The sequence below is a fragment of the Alternaria arbusti genome, assembly GCF_024043155.1.
Source record: "Alternaria arbusti strain BMP 1465 chromosome Unknown scaffold_18, whole genome shotgun sequence".
Classification (NCBI taxonomy): domain Eukaryota; kingdom Fungi; phylum Ascomycota; class Dothideomycetes; order Pleosporales; family Pleosporaceae; genus Alternaria; species Alternaria arbusti.
The window spans coordinates 560,661-577,633 of NW_026249958.1; the positions used below are offsets into that span (position 1 = coordinate 560,661).

At 53.1% G+C, this 16,973-nt stretch overlaps 6 protein-coding genes across 6 annotated transcripts; 2 read left to right on the plus strand and 4 right to left on the minus strand.

Moving 5' to 3' along the window:
* Positions 1–4,185: 4,185 nt before the first annotated feature.
* J4E86_009817 (uncharacterized protein) lies at positions 4,186–7,305 on the minus strand (the record flags this gene model as incomplete). Its single annotated transcript, XM_051450318.1, has 2 exons — positions 4,186–6,287; positions 6,342–7,305. The coding sequence occupies 2 exons, from the start codon at positions 7,303–7,305 to the stop codon at positions 4,186–4,188; spliced, it is 3,066 nt and encodes a 1,021-aa protein (XP_051298706.1).
* Positions 7,306–8,752: 1,447 nt separating this feature from the next.
* On the minus strand, positions 8,753–9,372 carry TVP18 (Golgi apparatus membrane protein tvp18; the record flags this gene model as incomplete). Its single annotated transcript, XM_051450319.1, has 3 exons — positions 8,753–9,053; positions 9,107–9,179; positions 9,336–9,372. 3 exons carry the CDS (start codon positions 9,370–9,372, stop codon positions 8,753–8,755), a joined length of 411 nt encoding a protein of 136 aa, XP_051298707.1.
* A 637-nt stretch (positions 9,373–10,009) lies between these two features.
* On the plus strand, positions 10,010–10,870 carry J4E86_009819 (uncharacterized protein; the record flags this gene model as incomplete). Its single annotated transcript, XM_051450320.1, has 3 exons — positions 10,010–10,066; positions 10,156–10,469; positions 10,525–10,870. The coding sequence occupies 3 exons, from the start codon at positions 10,010–10,012 to the stop codon at positions 10,868–10,870; spliced, it is 717 nt and encodes a 238-aa protein (XP_051298708.1).
* Positions 10,871–11,123: 253 nt separating this feature from the next.
* J4E86_009820 (uncharacterized protein) lies at positions 11,124–11,733 on the minus strand (the record flags this gene model as incomplete). Its single annotated transcript, XM_051450321.1, has 2 exons — positions 11,124–11,190; positions 11,243–11,733. The coding sequence occupies 2 exons, from the start codon at positions 11,731–11,733 to the stop codon at positions 11,124–11,126; spliced, it is 558 nt and encodes a 185-aa protein (XP_051298709.1).
* A 597-nt stretch (positions 11,734–12,330) lies between these two features.
* J4E86_009821 (uncharacterized protein) lies at positions 12,331–14,274 on the plus strand (the record flags this gene model as incomplete). Its single annotated transcript, XM_051450322.1, has 3 exons — positions 12,331–12,540; positions 12,594–13,166; positions 13,216–14,274. The coding sequence occupies 3 exons, from the start codon at positions 12,331–12,333 to the stop codon at positions 14,272–14,274; spliced, it is 1,842 nt and encodes a 613-aa protein (XP_051298710.1).
* Positions 14,275–14,559: 285 nt separating this feature from the next.
* Positions 14,560–15,472, minus strand: J4E86_009822 (uncharacterized protein; the record flags this gene model as incomplete). The annotated part of the gene is made up of 2 exons (XM_051450323.1): positions 14,560–14,772; positions 14,828–15,472. The coding sequence occupies 2 exons, from the start codon at positions 15,470–15,472 to the stop codon at positions 14,560–14,562; spliced, it is 858 nt and encodes a 285-aa protein (XP_051298711.1).
* Between the last annotated feature and the right edge of the window lie 1,501 nt (positions 15,473–16,973).

The following is a 16,973-nucleotide window of genomic DNA, read 5'->3' on the forward strand; positions in this document are numbered from 1 at the left end:
CAGGGAAGTCGGGGCTCAAACAGGGAAATGGGGCGCGCCTTAGGCAGCCACGATCTGACGATCTGATCATCCACGCCAACATCGTCCGCGGTTACGCCGTGGTGGCTGCGCAACCAAGTAACACAATATTGTCACTGAAACCTACCTTGGTAGCTATCATCAACAGTGTCGCTGATGTCATGCGCACGACCTGGACCCCATACAACTTGGACCCTATGCTGTGTGCATCTCACTCAGCACGATATGCTGGTCATCGTTTGACAATGGTGACAGAACGGTGAGTGAGTGAGGCTTTAGATGATCGTCAATAGTTCACCAATAAGAGTGAACCATGCTGCGATGTTGATCATCCGGGGCGGAGCGGACGTATGTAGAAAGTCGGTGATAAGATAAGATAGATTGAGCCACATCATCAGCCACGTGCATGATTTCGCGAGCGGTCATGACCTCAGTATTTCCCCCTCTCTCACAAGTTTGCGATAACCGTTGCTTTTCTCCCGAGGTTGCTTGCATCATCAATCCCTGATCGAGTTCTGGACTCATCCGCTTCGATAAGCTGGTTCACATGATGACGCTGTCAACGGTCAGGGCGGAACCAGGGTCTATGACATAGTCATGTCAAGCCGGACTCCTCGGACGCGCTCTCCTCGCGCGCCGGGGAGCGGAATCTTATCTTTCCATCTCGACGGATCGACGGCCTTACCGGATACGGCGCACAGCATGCCGATCAGTCTCATCACGACAGCAACGGCTTCCGCGGGTTGCCAAGCACTCCGTCGTACTTCGTATCTTTGTCCCAGATTGCAAACGCAAACCTCTCTCACACAGTTTCGAGATTCCGAAACAGAGTCTTCAACGGCCAAGTTGCCCGTCGGCTAACGCTTCCCTTCTCAGCGCACGCAACGTATCCAAAAGCGGACGTACGTCCGGATCCGCTCGAGAACCTCGCGCCGACCCGCACCGAGGCAGCACATGTTGTGCAGGAAGCTTCTAGCAGCTAGCACGGAACAAAAGAGCCCTGGAGTCGTTTGGGCAAACTCAACGGCCACAGGAAGAAAATTTGACGGAAAGAAATGCCATGGCAGATGGTGACTACCATCCAGGTACATCCCAGCTCCCGAGGTCAACGCGTTCCCCTCATACCAGCACGTGTTCTGTGAGTTTGCCCATGGAGAATTTTCTGCCTAGTATGCCCGGTACACCAGTACCAGTGGACAAGGAAATTCTTACACAAATCTACGAAGATCCACGAGGGAAAAACTTTTCTTCGTGTGTGCGAGTACCGAAATCTGCACTTAGCGTATTGTGTAGGTGTCACGCCATGGTCGGGGCTAGCACCTCGGGAGGCTGGTACCTGGATGTTAGCCTCGTCCGAGCCTCGGTTGGTGTACACCGTATCATCGTGACATTTCTGCGTTGGTGTTGAGGCGCGTGCATGCCGTGGTGTGGGCCGGTCTGCGGTAGCATGTGCCGCGGCAATGCAAAGGTAAGTAGGTAGTACGCGCACAATACGCTTGGGGAAATTTGGATACGCAGCCTGGTTTCCCGTTACTGTTGTAAAGCGGCGCGGGATTCAGGGTCTTGCAGAAGTTTCTTCTAGCAGCTTATTCATACTTTCGTATTCTTCTCGAATGGTCGGTAGTATGGTGTGGTACGCTTCGGCTTTACCGACATGAAGCCACTGTGGCGCCTTGATCAGGATAAGGCGTTGTTGAGGTCAAGCTCAGCTGGTCTTCACGGCAAACACCGTTTTCAGGGGACTATTTGAGCTGAAGGGTGAAGATTAGCATTGCCTGCTTGGAGAATAGTCTTCCAACCTGCTTTTGAGTTCATTTCTAGCGGAATCGAATGTTTCAGGTACGCGCAGGTTCCGGGAACATATTTGATATGGTGGAAGTTATGAACCAACGCTGCCAATTTGATCACTATATCTTGTTTATCTGGCGTAAAGTTGAAGACTGTGTTTCTTTACGAATACCTCTCTTTCTGACACATGCTGCGTTAACCGGTCTGCTAATAGATCATGCGCATACTGTACGATGCCTATATATACACTCTTATAAAGGCTAGCAGTGGCTCATAAACAGTCTGATTCAGGTTATCTGGAAATCGGTATGCAGTGAAGACGAAGTCTTGGGCAAGACCGACGTAGTCACTTGTACAGCGGGCCTTCTTACCACACATGCGTACCTACCGGATAACACAACCATGGTAGGATTTGATGCTAGTGTACAATGATTTCGTGACAGCACACATATTCGAAATTGTGTTCTCGAGATATTGGTCAGACGATGGGCTTCTACCTTTAGTATGTAATTTTACAGCGACGTACATTAGGCAGAGAAGAAAGGTCTTGGCCTAGAACACTCGCACATCAAGACATGCGTATGCGGTGACATGTTCAAACACATACTCCGCAATTGTTGTCACGAAGCGAAGTGATTGTGATCAGATATGTGGCTCAGGTGGCGCGTCAAGCATGTTCAAAGAAGCCGCAGCATGGCTTCGCAATATCATCTCTGAAACAGTATTTTATTGCAACTGATAAGAAACTGGCTACGACACGAAGAAATAGTACAATGATATCTCCGGCTCCAGCTTGTCAGAGGAAAAGAAGGTAACAAGCTTGCCCCTATATTCCATTTCGAGTGCGTGGAATAACAACCTGGGTGAGCTATGTAGATCTGGGATGCTAAACCAATGACACTAAGATCAATTACAAGTCTTCTTCCGTCGAAGTAAATCCAAGCAATGCATTAATCAATCACGCATACTTGTCCCATGGTGCCGGTTCCCGTCTGTTCATCAGTCTCCGAAATTCGTAGTCTATCCTGGCCTGAGTCATCCCCGGTGGCTCAGGGGTATCGTCGTATAAGCGCCCCCCATACAAACCATTCCAAAACTCGACGCATTTTTCGCACTCGCCGTCGCAGGGGTACCACTGGCAATATCCGCTGTCGCTTTCATCACTATCTTCTTCCTCGCTGCCGCTTTCTTCGTCCTCTTCTTCAGAGTCTGATTCTTCAGTAGCGTCGCTTCCCGAGTCATGTTCATCGGTGTCCTCTTCTTGTATACAGGACATCATTAGCCTTCCCGGTTTCATTAGCCTTCCCACCTGCTCAGTGAGGAATGTAATGTTCTATTCCATCCTCGCATACCCATTACCCAAGAACCATATTTTCAGATCGCTCCCAGTGTACCTTAGGCTCACGATCACGGGGTCTAAGCTTGCATATTCTGGTCTAGTAAAGGGATAACTCGTAAACCAACCAGGTGGGGCGCTTTGCTTCATCCAGAATTGATCCACCACCATTTGCTGCTTTGTGGTCTTCACACCCGGTGCTTTTTTCTGGAATACGAGCATTCGTCCATCCTCGGGATTAATCCAGCAGTGGTCCGGGCCAATGTATTGCTCCCAATACTCGCGGCAGGCTACATGCCATCTCGTGTTGCCAAGGCTCCCAATGGGTATCTGCTCGCCGGCCTCCAGACGTGGGGTGACATGCTCCAGCCATCTGTCTACATCCGCTTCGCGTTGTATGTCTTCTTCCAGGATTTCCGCCTTGAAGGCATCGTGTGCTCTGTCGTCGTGGGGAAATGTACAGAGTTCCAAGTTTTGTTGATCGCGCACCCTGCCACTCGTATGTCTTGATGGATCCTTGATGGGGAGGTTGAAATCCTTGGGATGCAAAGTATTGGTACGCTTGTCAGTGGCTGCTGTTGTACCATGTTGGTCGTCGTGTGGCCGCTTTCTCTTCAAGCGCCCAGGATCGTTCGCAGGCTTGCAGAAGGACGTTGTGTGAGGCTCTGTCATATCTGGAGAGCGGACGGAAGAGATGGTAGTTTGAGTGAATGAGTGTTTGATGATGGTCTGCGAGCCATGGATAGATTGTCTTGAAGCTTGGACGACGTTCCTGACCGCTAATTAGTCAATACCGAATAGCCGATGATAGCAACCCTCGGAGCGTCAACACAGACAACCAACAGAATACATTTGATAGTTTGCCTATCGCGCCGACAACGATAAAGGCATTCAGTCACAACACACAACTAAATCTCGGAGGCGTATTCTAACAATGGATTGGAAAATATCTACGTGCACACTAGTACTGGAAATATGTAGCAATACAGCCCACCCTACTACTCAACTCGATCTTTTTGAAGTATTGCTTAACAAGCAAGAGTCTACAAGGAACTCTCACCATCCTTCAGCGAGGTAGTTCCATCAACCTTCTTCTCCTCAGTGGAAACACCGACGGACTTATCCTGTGATTGCTTTTGCTCCAAAGATGCACCCTTAATATCAGCGTCGTTATCCAGGTCCGGACCAGAACCAGGGAAGGCACCAGGCGCATCGGTAGAGCCGGGTGCAGTCTTGGAGACCAAGGGTTCTTCTGGCGAGAGGGCGGCTGATACCTTGGAAGCGACGGATCCAAACGCTTCCGACACTTGAGAAGTGGCCTGCTCGAGAGTTGAGGGGGCTTTCTCCTTAATCGCTTCGGTCGCAGAAGCAGGTTCACTCTCCTCCTTTGACGTAGTCTGTGCAAGCTCGGGCTCTTTTGGCTCTGCCGCAACATTTCGATCCGCTTCACCCTCAGTGAGAGTAGGTTCGGCCGTCTTGGTCGAAGCACTGAGTGATTGCTGAATCTGGGCTGCCATCTTTGCAGCAGGCACCTCGAGATTACCATCCTGTCCAAAACTCCAGACGTGTGTCACAGGGCCGAAGCTCAACGACTGCCTTGGTACAGCAACTTCAGCAGTGACAGTAGCCGCCGCAGCGGGTGATGGAGATGCAGCAGGCTTCCTCCTTTGTGGGCCCTTGGCTCTGCCCTTGCGAGCATCCGGAAGTGGTGCTGTCTCTCTTTGCGCCTCTTCTTCTTCCTCGGGTTCACGGACCTTAGGCGGTGGATGAGGACCAACTCCAAGTTTGCTGTTGAGGTCTTTTAAGAAACCAGCCTGGAGAGCCGCAATCTTCGAGCCAGCAGGTCGGGCGGGAACGGGCGGTTTCGCCTTCGTCTGGGGAGAGTCGTTCTCGCCAGTCTGCGAGTCGACAGTTGGAACCTTCTCCGCAGAGCCAGTAGATGGCTTGCTTGGGCGTGCAGGTATCTGTGGCTTTGGTCGGTCTGGGATAATGGGTGCTTTCTTGTCATCGGCAGATGGTTCCCTCTTGGCTGGTCGCGCCGGAATACTGGGGCGAGCCGGCACCGGGGGCTTTTGGTCGATTGGGGAGTCGTCGGCATACTCATTCGTATCCTCCATCTGAGGTGTGCTAACAGTAGTCTCGTATAATCCGTGGGATGGCGCATCCTCCCAGATATCTTGACTTGGGAAGCGTTGCTGCATTCCAGGGCGGCCCATGGTCTCGTCACGTACTTTTCCGAGGATCTTATTGTCTGCGGCGAACTGTCTAGTGTGGTCGGGGAGGAAAGACTTCTGATCTTCCTTGTTGATCTGAGTCTTACGCTGCTCCTCGGTGTTCGGGTCTTCAAAGACCTTCGCAGGACTCACGCTATCGTTACCACCAGCAGTCTTTGGCTCTTCTGGCTCTTGAGGAGTATCCACAGTAGTTTCGAGCTGTAAGCTGCCAGGGGTATCCTCCCAGACATCTTGACTGGGGAAGTGGTGTCGGGCGACACTGGGACGCTTGAGCTTGTCAACCTGAGATTTGGGTTTCTTGGCGTCCTCCTCATCCTCCGGAAACAGGGGCTCATACTCCTTGTGCGACTCCAGTGGAGTACTCCCACGATCGTATTGTGCTGGGCTGGGGATCACACGTTGCTGCTGCGTGCTGTTGTTCCGACTCGAGCTTCTGCTGTGCGTGCGCGGCTTTGTGACATATTGCGGGTTGCCATCTTCATTGAGCGTGTATTCGTTGCCATGACGCTCCATTTCAGGCGATACAGCAGGCTGTCTCCATTCGGCGTCTGGGTGTTTCTTCAGCTCATCGGAAGCTAGAATGGGCGTGCCATATCCGCGCTCAGTAACCCATCCACCTTTCTCAGCTGTGTTTCCGCCCTCGGGGCCAAGGTCTTCGGTTGGTGGGTCGTAGCCTCCGCCGTGAACCTTGCTGGAGCGGTGCGCAGGAGGGTCGATGTGGATGACCTCGCCTTTGTCATTGACCTCTTGGCCAGCTTCGTTACGTAGGGGTGAGTCGACGTAGCCGCCCTTGATTGAAGCAGGGCGACCCGATGACTGTGGTCGAGGAGAGGCCATGCGCGAAGCATATTCCTCTGTGGCCCTGTAGCCAATCTGTTCGTCGGGTGTACTGACTGCGTCCCGACTCGTGCCTGTAAAGCATGATCAGCAACAGCTGATGAATAATGAAGCTGCAATTGACTTACCCATTCCAACATCCTGAGCCCTAGTGTGTACCAGCTTGTCGAGGTTATCGGCACGCCAGTGGTAATCCTTCCTGTTCTCCTGGATGTGAGGACCGTACTCGCCGGCCTTCTCGCGCTTCAGATCGTCCGGGTGCTTTTCGTACCACTTCTGCTCAAAGTCGTCTGTTGAGATCTTGCCGTGGCCGTGCATGCCGTAGCTGCCAGGAGGGCCATGGAAGATTTCACGGCCACTCTTGGTGCGCCCGTGATGGCGACCACCGGCCTTCTGGTGGAAACCTATTCCTTGAGCTCCGGGCTGTTGCGCATAGGGCGAAGGGCTGGGAGCTTGAACGTCTCCAGCATTTCGGAACATGGGTACCTGAACACCAATTTCAGGAATGCCATGTTCGTCCTTGTCGTTGTAGAGCGAGCTGGGGCGCGATCCAGCAGAAGACCCTGAACGTCCAGTCTTGGCCTGAGTGACCCTATCGTCGACGGACAGCTGCGAGCCGACGCCAGCAGCGAGCGCTGTCTGTGAATCGGTCCGCGTCACCGCCTGGATCCTACTTTTGGCAGTTGAGCTTGGGACCGAGGCTGTAGGAGCATGCAGAGGCAAGTCTCCTGCCACGTTCTTCATATGTTGTGGAGAGCCGCCCTGGTTCTCCGGTGTGAGGGTCTTTGACAGGTCTTCGAAGCTGGCGTATTCATTGCCTTCTTCTCCGAGGGAGGGCATGGACACGCTCGGTGGGCGGGAGGGCAGATCGGTGCTAAGGCGACCGCCATCTCTAGGCGGTCCACCGTGTACGTAGGTCGGGTCGTTGAGCGGGGAGCGGGCGTATCTGTCTCCAGCGGGAGAGACGGAGCGTTCGACACCGCGCTTCGGGCGTGGGGGGATCTTGGGGACATCCATATGGGTACCCTGCGCAGGAGAAGAGCTGTTCTGGGCCCGCGCTGGGCGTGGAGGTATTGTTGGTGGAGCACTCATTGCTTCTGTGTCGGTTGCTCGGCGGGGATGTGGGGTGTAGGTGCGGTAGAAACTACAAGTCGTTCAATGTCAGTGACAGGTCTCGGCCATTGAATGATGGAGATGTGCAGCGTGAGCGAGCTGAGAAAAGTGCTCAGGTATGGCTCGGGCTGTTTCCTGCACGTCAGGCCAATAAGCGCGGCTGCGACTTGAGAGCCCAATGATGCTGTACAAAGCGGATGTGCTGTACTGACCTCGGAATCCGCAATTGAAGTGGAGACTAGAAGTGAGGCTGGCAAGAGGGGCAGATAGCTTGGTCGGATACAGCCAAAATGGCGCAAATGAATCGGTCCTGGAGCTGGGACGGGGCACTTATGTAGCAGAGAGCTCCAGGGCCTGCGACCCGCATTATGGCGTATGGGCCTGCACGCGGCCATCATCGTCACCCCCACAACCTGCATAGGTACCTACCACACGTTGGTTGACTGATTTCTTCCATGGTCCAGTCGCTGTTGCCACACATGCAATTGTTGTAGTGGAGATGTCCGACACGTCCACGTCAACCTCGCTGTTGACAAATGCATTGAATCCATGTCCCACATGCTCGCTGACGCTATCCTAGATTGGGGACTATGCGACCGCATCAACGTGTTTCGCAGCCTGGGACGTCCAACATTGATCAAGACTCGCACAAGTCACATTGCAAAGCTCAGCACATGACATGTGCATTGTTTGACTTGCATCCATCAGCTGCGCTTGGTGTGGCAGGGTGGCAGGATCTTCAACGCCTCGCAAGCTCCGGCACGTTAGCGTTCCCCGCGCCGAATAAGTGTCGTTCCTGGCGAGATTCTGGCAGCCAGTTATCGTCATCCTAAAAGCGAGCAGATGCCAGGCCAAGTTTGGCGTTTCCGCTGTCGTGGTCTGACACTGCTTGTGCTTGTCGCGGCTTTTCTAGCAACGATAGAATCAAATTCGAATGGTTGCTGAGCAGCCAAGTGCTGCACCCTACAGAATGTACGCTTGAGAGAATGGCACCCATAGCTTCTAGAACATCGTCATAGGGACTCATGTGGGTCCTGCGCTCGTCTCTATCGATCAATCTCTGTGTAGAATTACGTAGATGTCCCCACACAGCAAGATGACATCGTACACGACAAATGCACAATTGTCACGGGCACGCGATGAGTACAGAGAAAGCATGTCGCATTTAACCGCCTAGCAGTTTGGCCAAGCGCTTCCATATCCAAGAGGCTCTCTTACAAAACATGGCCCCAGAACGCCCAGCTGCTGAATGATGCTACAAAGAAGTCAAATCATCTCCTCTAATCGCTTTCCAATCGGCTAAGCTCATCATCTCCGTCCTTGTGATATCAATCGGCTCCTCCGTCGGCCCTTCTTTCTATACGCGTGTCGTTCGTTCGGAATCGTCGCACATGGCTGTTGCTCGTTGCCTAGTTCTGCCTCCACTTTATATGATCATCTGTGCGACTCCCTGTCCACCGAGCGTCTTGCTGCCCTGGAATTGCTGGCCTTTGAAACCGGCAAGCGCATAGAAGACGGCTGCGAGCAGAAGGAAGACGGCCGCGACGATCAGACTTGTAGCCCGGGCAGCGATGCTGGCCCATTGTATGGCGCTCATCGCCGCGTAGATGGCCGCGCGCATGTAGTTGGAGCTGAATTTGCGAATAAAGGTATCGAACTTGGGTGAAGTCGGGCAGATGCGGAGGAGCAGCGGTATTTCGATGAAGATAATGATGAAGGAGCACACTCTGCGAACTGATCAGCCATATTCCCAGCGAAGATATGGGCGCGGAGAACGTACAAGCACACGATACTAAACGCGATGACCCAGTTGGCGTTGAAGATGTTGGCGATGCCCAGCGCAAAGCAGAGGACTATACACAGTACTCCGGTCCTGCCGAAGAGTTAGTATAACATGCTGCGAGCCGTGGGCATGTGCATAGCAGCTGGCGTGACTGACCATTGTCCGTAGATACCTGCAAAGATGCCATGTCAGCAACAAGTTACAGGTCCAGCAGCGGGTGTCTTACTGAAATTCCTCGACTTGAATTCTTCTGCGAGCGTCATCTTCGCGGTGTGATTGACTGCTGTGTGCTTCTAGCTCTTCGAGGTTATGCGCAAAATGGTGGTTTGGCGATGTGTAGATTGCGGTTCCGGTAGCTTTGTTGCTGGCGCGGGCTGAGTGAAGCTCTGGCACAAAGTATCAGGCGAGGTTTGATATCCTTTGTTGGAATGCCGTGCGCCGCGTTGGTGTACGTTGCGCTGCGTAATGTGATTGTGGCTGTGCAGTGAATCGGATTGGGTCGAGTGAATGTTGGTCGGTGCCTGGCGTTGCGATGGCAATGGCTGCGTTGCGTGCTTCTTGGTAGCTCAGCCCTCGGTCGGATCGCGGCTTCCACGTCTACGTAAACTACGCGCTAGTGCTTGCCGAAACCGTCTTGGGCCGGCACTCTGCGCCTGAGAACTCGGACCTGCACCTTCAGTTTCAGAACATTGTGTATGGCCGCGACTGCCTCACCTTGGAATGACTGGAACTTGGAAAGCGAAGGAACCATGGACGCCTCTCGTGCTTGCGTCTGCCGCGCTCGGGCTGGCGCTTTACTACCTACATGCCCAGCAAACAGCCACTTTGACAACTGCGGACCCTGCGCAGGTGAATACAGAACCGTGCCAAGACGACGAAGCGATTCACGTACCAGACGCCATGGATCCGAAGGAGAGAGCGTATCATGAAGGCTTCATGCGAGAGGCTATTGCCATGGTGAGCCACGTCCTTCACTTTGTACATATTCGGCTATCTGCTGAATTTACTCCATGTTTGATCCCTCTGCTGACTCATCATCACTGCAGGCTGAACTTGCACTCAAGAGCGATGAGACCCCCGTCGGCTGTGTCTTCGTCAGGGACGGCGAGGTGATTGGACGAGGCATGAACGAGACAAATCGGACCCTGAACGGTACCCGCCACGCCGAGTTCGTCGCCATCGCTGGCATCTTGTCAAAGCACCCCATCAGCATCCTCAACGAGACAGACCTCTATGTCACCGTTGAGCCGTGCGTTATGTGTGCGTCCATGCTGCGCCAGTACGGCATTCGAGCCGTCTACTTCGGATGCTGGAACGAGCGTTTTGGCGGCACCGGAGGTGTTCTGAACATTCACTCTGAGTACGCATCCTTCTTTCCTCACAAATACGTGCATCGCAAGTACTGACTTCAACAGTGCTAGCGTCGACAAGCCCTATCCAGTCACCGGCGGCATCTTCCGAGAGGAAGCAATCATGTTGCTCCGGAAATTTTACGTCCAAGAGAACGAAAAGGCCCCCGAGCCCAAACAGAAGAAGACGAGGGAGCTGAAGACAGAGATCCTGCCAATGGACGTTCACCAACCCAAGTCGACCCCATCACCTGCTATTCGTGCTCCGGCTAATGCGACCTCGACCGGATCCATCCCGACACTGTCTTCTTTGAGCGCATCCGCCGCCGCTGCAGCTGTTGCGGTCCCCAAGACTGTGTTTCCCACGCCCGGCCAGGCTCGACCCAGCTCTGCCAGCACAGCTCTTGCTTGAAGCACTTACGATGAATGCATACTTATACCCAACCATAGACGCTAGGATGAAGGAGTGAAACCGAATGTATAATACCTCATGACTTTTTACCTCAATAAAAATTTGTTGTTCACAGAGACACGTAACTGATTTGAGATGGCTGAGAGTACAATACCTGCATCGTGATTTCGAAAGGAAGTAGAAACGGCAATAGATGGTCGGTACTGAGTTTGGTATTGAAACGGGATCAGGGAGGCTTTTATCCACCTGTATCTTATTTCTCTCCTCCACCACCTGCAACCAACTGCACTACCATGAAGAGAGCAATGGCCCACCAGTATCTGTAAAATAATCAGCATAACCTCTAGTAACGAACATTGTCCCCCTACGTACTTTTGCAAGAAGGTCTTCTCCGGCTCTTTTCCGTCGAGCTTCCCCTCCGCATTGAGCACGATGGGCTTGTTCAAGACCGGCTTCGGCCCAACATTCCTCTTCTTTATCTCCACCTCCACTTCATCTTCGCTGCCTTTCGCGCTTGTTCCGAATCCAATATGGAAAGGCTCCCCCTTCTCATCAACGTGAATGATGAACTTCTTGTGGTATTGGTCGGAGAAACTGGCCGCTGACGTGACAATGCCTCGCCATGAGCCAGATTTAGGGTCGGTGAGACCAACGCGAAGAAGGTGATCAGAGGCGTAGGAGCCTGTGGGTGGTGTGAAGGAGGCTAAAGTGCCAACGGGTTGGTCTGCGTCGTATTCGATCTGCGCAAGCGGAATCGGCGAGGGGATGACGGCGCTGTCCCCTGAGGCTGGAACGGAGGAGACGTAAAGCGTGACCGACGATGCGACCGCAAATGGCAGCAGTAGAAGTCTTGACAGTAGCATCTTGGCGCGATGGTGCGGTCTGTTGCTATCTGTACCAATGCAATGGTGTTGGTAACGGGAGCTGGCTAGCCGCCCGAGAGCAACGGCGAATTGTATCACCGATGGACATTCACTCAAGCGAGCCGTGTTTCCACAACCCCTCCTCCTCAAACCATATCTCCTGAGACTTACGGTAAAATAATCCTGCACCTCCGCTTGATCCGGAATCGCACCGATAGCCATGATCAGCCGTGATCCAAGACCTCAACTTGCTTTGCGTGGCGTTGCCTGACCAGCCAACACTGGCCCAACAGCATCCGGTATGCCTGAAAAGGTGGATCCGGTGCTCACGATGCCCACATTTCTCAGTCTGATCTGTGAGCAGATCGACGCTCAGGCTCGAGACGACCCTGACGACTGGTAGCCCGATTGCACAAAGGCTGGGGTTGCTGCCCCACCCCCACCATACTAGAGCTCCCCAGAGCTCTTATGAGCTCATCCCGCATGGACAGCTGTATTGTAACTCAACATTATTTCTCGCGTCCTCGGGCTTTCAATTAGCTTTTCTTCAATTCAAAATACCACACTTCTCTCACCTTCCCATACTCATACGCAGCAATGTCGATTCCTTTCCGCCAGACCCAGCGTAAGCAGTCGCGTCAACTGTCAACAGATCCCCGCAATGAGCTCCACCCTCAAGTCGACCACTACATCGGTATCGATGTTGGTACCGGTAGTGCTAGAGCCTGTATCATGAACGATCAGGGAGACATTGTCGGACTGGCCTCAGAGAACATTGGCTTATGGCAACCACAGACTGGCTACTATGTACTTAACCCGCAACAGGCAAATTGCGAGACCCAAAACTAAAGCGAACCCAGGAACAATCCACAACAGACATCTGGCGATGCATCTGCTCCTCAGTCCGCCGAGCCATGGATCAGCACAACATCGACTCGAGCACTATCCGTGGTATCGGTTTCGATGCGACCTGCTCGCTTGCGGTATTCAGAGACGACACAGATGAGCCTGTCGCCGTCACTGGACCGAACTTTGACAACAAGGACGGCAACGACCGCAACGTCATTCTGTGGCTCGACCACCGACCTGTCGAGGAAACAAACAAGATCAACGCTACCAAGCACAACCTGCTTCGCTACGTCGGAGGCAAGATGTCCATCGAGATGGAGATTCCCAAGGTATTGTGGCTGAAGAACAACATGCCGAAGGAGCTATTCGATCGGTGCAAGTTCTACGATCTGACCGATGCTCTCACACATCTGGCTACCGGCAGTGAGAGCAGAAGCTACTGCAGTGTGGTCTGCAAGCAGGGCTTTGTACCTGTTGGAGTCGATGGTAGTGTCAAAGGATGGCAGGAAGACTTCCTCAAGGAGATTGGCCTCGAAGATCTATGCGAAGACAACTTCAAGCGCATGGGAGGCGTTGACAATGTGGTTTGTCCTTCGCTACTATTCTTGACGGTCCCGGCTAACAAGCACACAGAACGGACGCTACCTCACTGCGGGCGAGCTCGTCGGCACACTTAGCGAGAAGGCGGCACAGGAGATGGGCCTGCAACCCGGTATTGCAGTCGGAAGTGGAGTCATCGACGCCTACGCTGGCTGGATCGGTACCGTTGGCGCCAAAGTCAAGCTCGATGGGGATACTCTTGACATGGACCAGCCTAAGAACGATGTTTCGCAAGCCTTCACGCGTCTCGCAGCCGTAGCTGGGACATCGACCTGCCACCTTGCCATGTCACGCGAGCCCGTCTTCGTCGACGGTGTCTGGGGCCCATACAGAGACGTCCTACTACCAGACTACTGGATGGCAGAAGGAGGGCAAAGTGCGACAGGTGAACTACTCAAGCATGTTATTGAGACACACCCAGCCTTCAACGAAGCCGTGTCTGTCGCCGAAACGTACAACACCAACATCTACGACTACCTCAACGAACATCTCCGCGAGATGGCAGACGCGGAGAAAGCCCCACACATCGCCTGGCTTGGACGTCACTTCTTCTTCTATGGTGACCTCTTCGGCAACCGCTCCCCTATCGCCGACCCCAACATGAAGGGATCTGTCATCGGTCTGAGCTCCGACAAGAGCCTAGACGGCCTGGCACTATACTACTACGCGACCATGGAGTTCATTGCCCTTCAGACACACCAGATTGTTTCTGCGATGAACGCCTCTGGCCACGTCATCTCTTCCATCTTCATGTCCGGTTCGCAGTGCCAGAATAGTCTGCTGATGCAGCTCATGGCCACTGCGTGCGACATGCCGGTCCTGATTCCACGATACGTACACGCAGCTGTAGTGCATGGCGCGGCTATGTTGGGTGCAAAGGCGGCCAGTACTGACAAGGACGGAAACAGCGAGCCGCTCTGGGATATCATGGACAGACTGAGCAAGCCCGGTAAGACTGTGAAGCCACTGGCTGATAAGACGGTCAAGAAGCTGTTGGACGCCAAATACAAGGTATTCTTGGAGCAGTGTGAGGGCCAGCAGAGGTACAGGAAGGAGGTTGATGCCGCCATTGAAGGGTGGGCTAGCAAGTAAATATCACAAGTGGTAGTAGTCAAGGACACGACGATGAAAGGGATGATATCCATCATTAATTAGAAATTTATTCTGGCCACAAGACACTTGCCGAGGGGATCGTTGGTGCATGTTGTGTGTATAACCCAACTCCCCGCTTATGCCATCGGATATGGAAACTGCATGACTGCTCCGAGTGTTGTAGGTCTTGAAACCCGGCTGCATGCAGTCTGCTCGTTGCTATCGTCTGTAAAAGGGTATATCGTACAGGGGAAATTGAAGAAGATGTGTGCCGGCCGTCGAGCTCTAGTATCGTCGGCGGGGTCCACGTGGTGGTTCTCTGCGACTAGCGTCGTTAAAGCCGTATCGTCCATCTTGGAAGCTACCAGCGCGTGCGCCCGCACCGGTGTCGATGTCCATGTCATCCATGGACTGCGTAAGGCGGGCAGGCGGTGCTCGTGCGACGTGGGTGCTCGCGGGAACATCCTTCATGTAGACGTAGAGGAGTCTGCCATCAGCCTGTTGATGGAGTTAGTTTTAGTCCAGCAAAGAAGAAGCTCGCCGGAACACTGACCTTCTGGTTGTTGAACGTCGCGATAACATTCTCGGCGCCCTCCCTGCTCACAAACTGCAGCTCGACCATGACCGTCGGGCTGGAAGATAAGAGCCTGCAGCCCAACGTCTCTCCTCCAATCGGGGTCATGACGGCCTCGATATCAGCGGCCGTTGTTCCAGGTGCAAAGTTGCTAGCAATGACGGTACACGGACCGCCCGTCGCGGCACCTCGAATGCTAATGCCCGGTGCAGCGTCATTGCTGCGTGTAGCCGCAGCGCGACCAAGGACGGGAGCAAATTTGGTGTACGCTTTGCTGTTGCGCTCGACCTGCGATGCTGACGCCGTCCGAGCGAGGTTGTTCCTGTTGTTGGCGGCACCGCGGGGGTTGTTCAACTTGTGCAGATCGTGTTGCCATTTCCCGTCGACGTTGCCGGCTGGTTTCGCGCTCGCTGATCGCTTCTGGACGCCAGCGCCACCGTTTATCCGACTGAGCAGCGATGGCTTTTCAGATTCAACTCGCGCCCGGCCGCCGGCGCCTGGTGCATTCGCTTTCCGGCCTCGGCTGCCAGCTCCGAGGAACTGTTGCGCGAGGGCTTCGTTCTTCTTCTTCTCGCGGGTCTGCTTGACGAAACTCTCGAAAGACGCGGTGGTTGAGGCGACCATGTTGAGCGACGGTGGAAATGGAGAGTAGTGGTGGTGGTCTGGTATGGAGTGGAAGCGCGTAAGTGTCGGCCTAAGGACAACCAGCGAGCGCGTCTACGAGAACCTTGACCCGCTTGGATCAAAGCTCGGGCCACGACCCGCCCGGCGAAACGAAACACCGCCGCGAAAAGTTCCCGTACAAAACTTGAGCCTGCAGCTTCTCTCTCTCACTCCAACAACGCGCCCAACTTTTGGTAAGTCAACACACCCGCTCTTTCTTTGTTTCCTGTTGCTATCATGATGAACACTTGTGTCGCCCCTATCATACATTCTATGGTGATCCGACCACTCAAGCCAAACGAGAATACTGATCTTTCGCAACATCTACCAATCTGTTACTAGAAGTTTTTTCAGGACATCAGCTAACAAATTATAAAGGTCCCATTGTTCTCAGTCACAGTATGACTTCGCGATCATGATGCGCCATTAGATGCGCTGTCGCCGACGTGCGGCCCGCAGCTCCACGAAGCCTTCCGTCCATCGCATAGCCTCTCCGTCCGTTGGTTACAAGCAATAGCAGACCTCGATATGATGTGGTCGAGACGGCAAGGCTTCGTGGGCTGCGATAGCGTTTGAAAGGTTAGACCACACCCCCGTACCCCAAGCACCCATCCTTAGATGATGAGCAACAAATGTATTATCAAATACCGACCACTTCGTGGGGAATAAACTAGTTCGATTACCTGAATATCTTTCCACCCTCGAGCCTTTGTCAAAACGTCTTCTCGTGGAACCGTTACTGACATCGCTCTAGGTATGCACTAGATTGAAAGTTCACTTGATACAGCTACCAGCTCTCATTGAAAAGGTACATAACCCATTCTCTCTTCTTTCCTTTTGCAATGATGAACACCAATTCATGCTAACTCAGACGGGGTTCGCCTCACTGATTGAAAAAACATTCGAGACTTTTCATCTTTCGGCTGATTGCTCTCTCACCTGCATCTTTATTCAGAATCATAGTCTACGTTCTGTGCTAACTGTCAATCGCAGATCACTCAATGTCGATACGATCTATATCAACTGCGCTCCTCTTCCGACCAAGCAAGTGACACCAACGCGAGATGGATGGAATCGAGCGATTGTTCAGTGACATGACTGGAGACTAGCTTGTTCGGTCGATAGATGTTCGTCGACACGTATATAGCTACATAGGTCCATCACTTTCAACAAATACGAGAGACTCACTATTGCAAATCTTCCATGTGATCATGCGAACGGTACGCTGACGTGAGGTCCCTGCATGCTGTCCATGTATTGAGATTGTGGAATGAAACATGCTAGCAGACAATCTACACAACTGCAGTAATGCTGCATCAACTCATCTGGTTATTTTGTCGTCGTCTGGACTGCAAAAGGAAATTATGCGGTCTCTTCCTTGTCCAAGCTGATACCAGGACTGGGGACGCGCAGCGGTTCCGGAGTTTGGGGAACGATCTCGAATGATCTCCGGACACTTGAA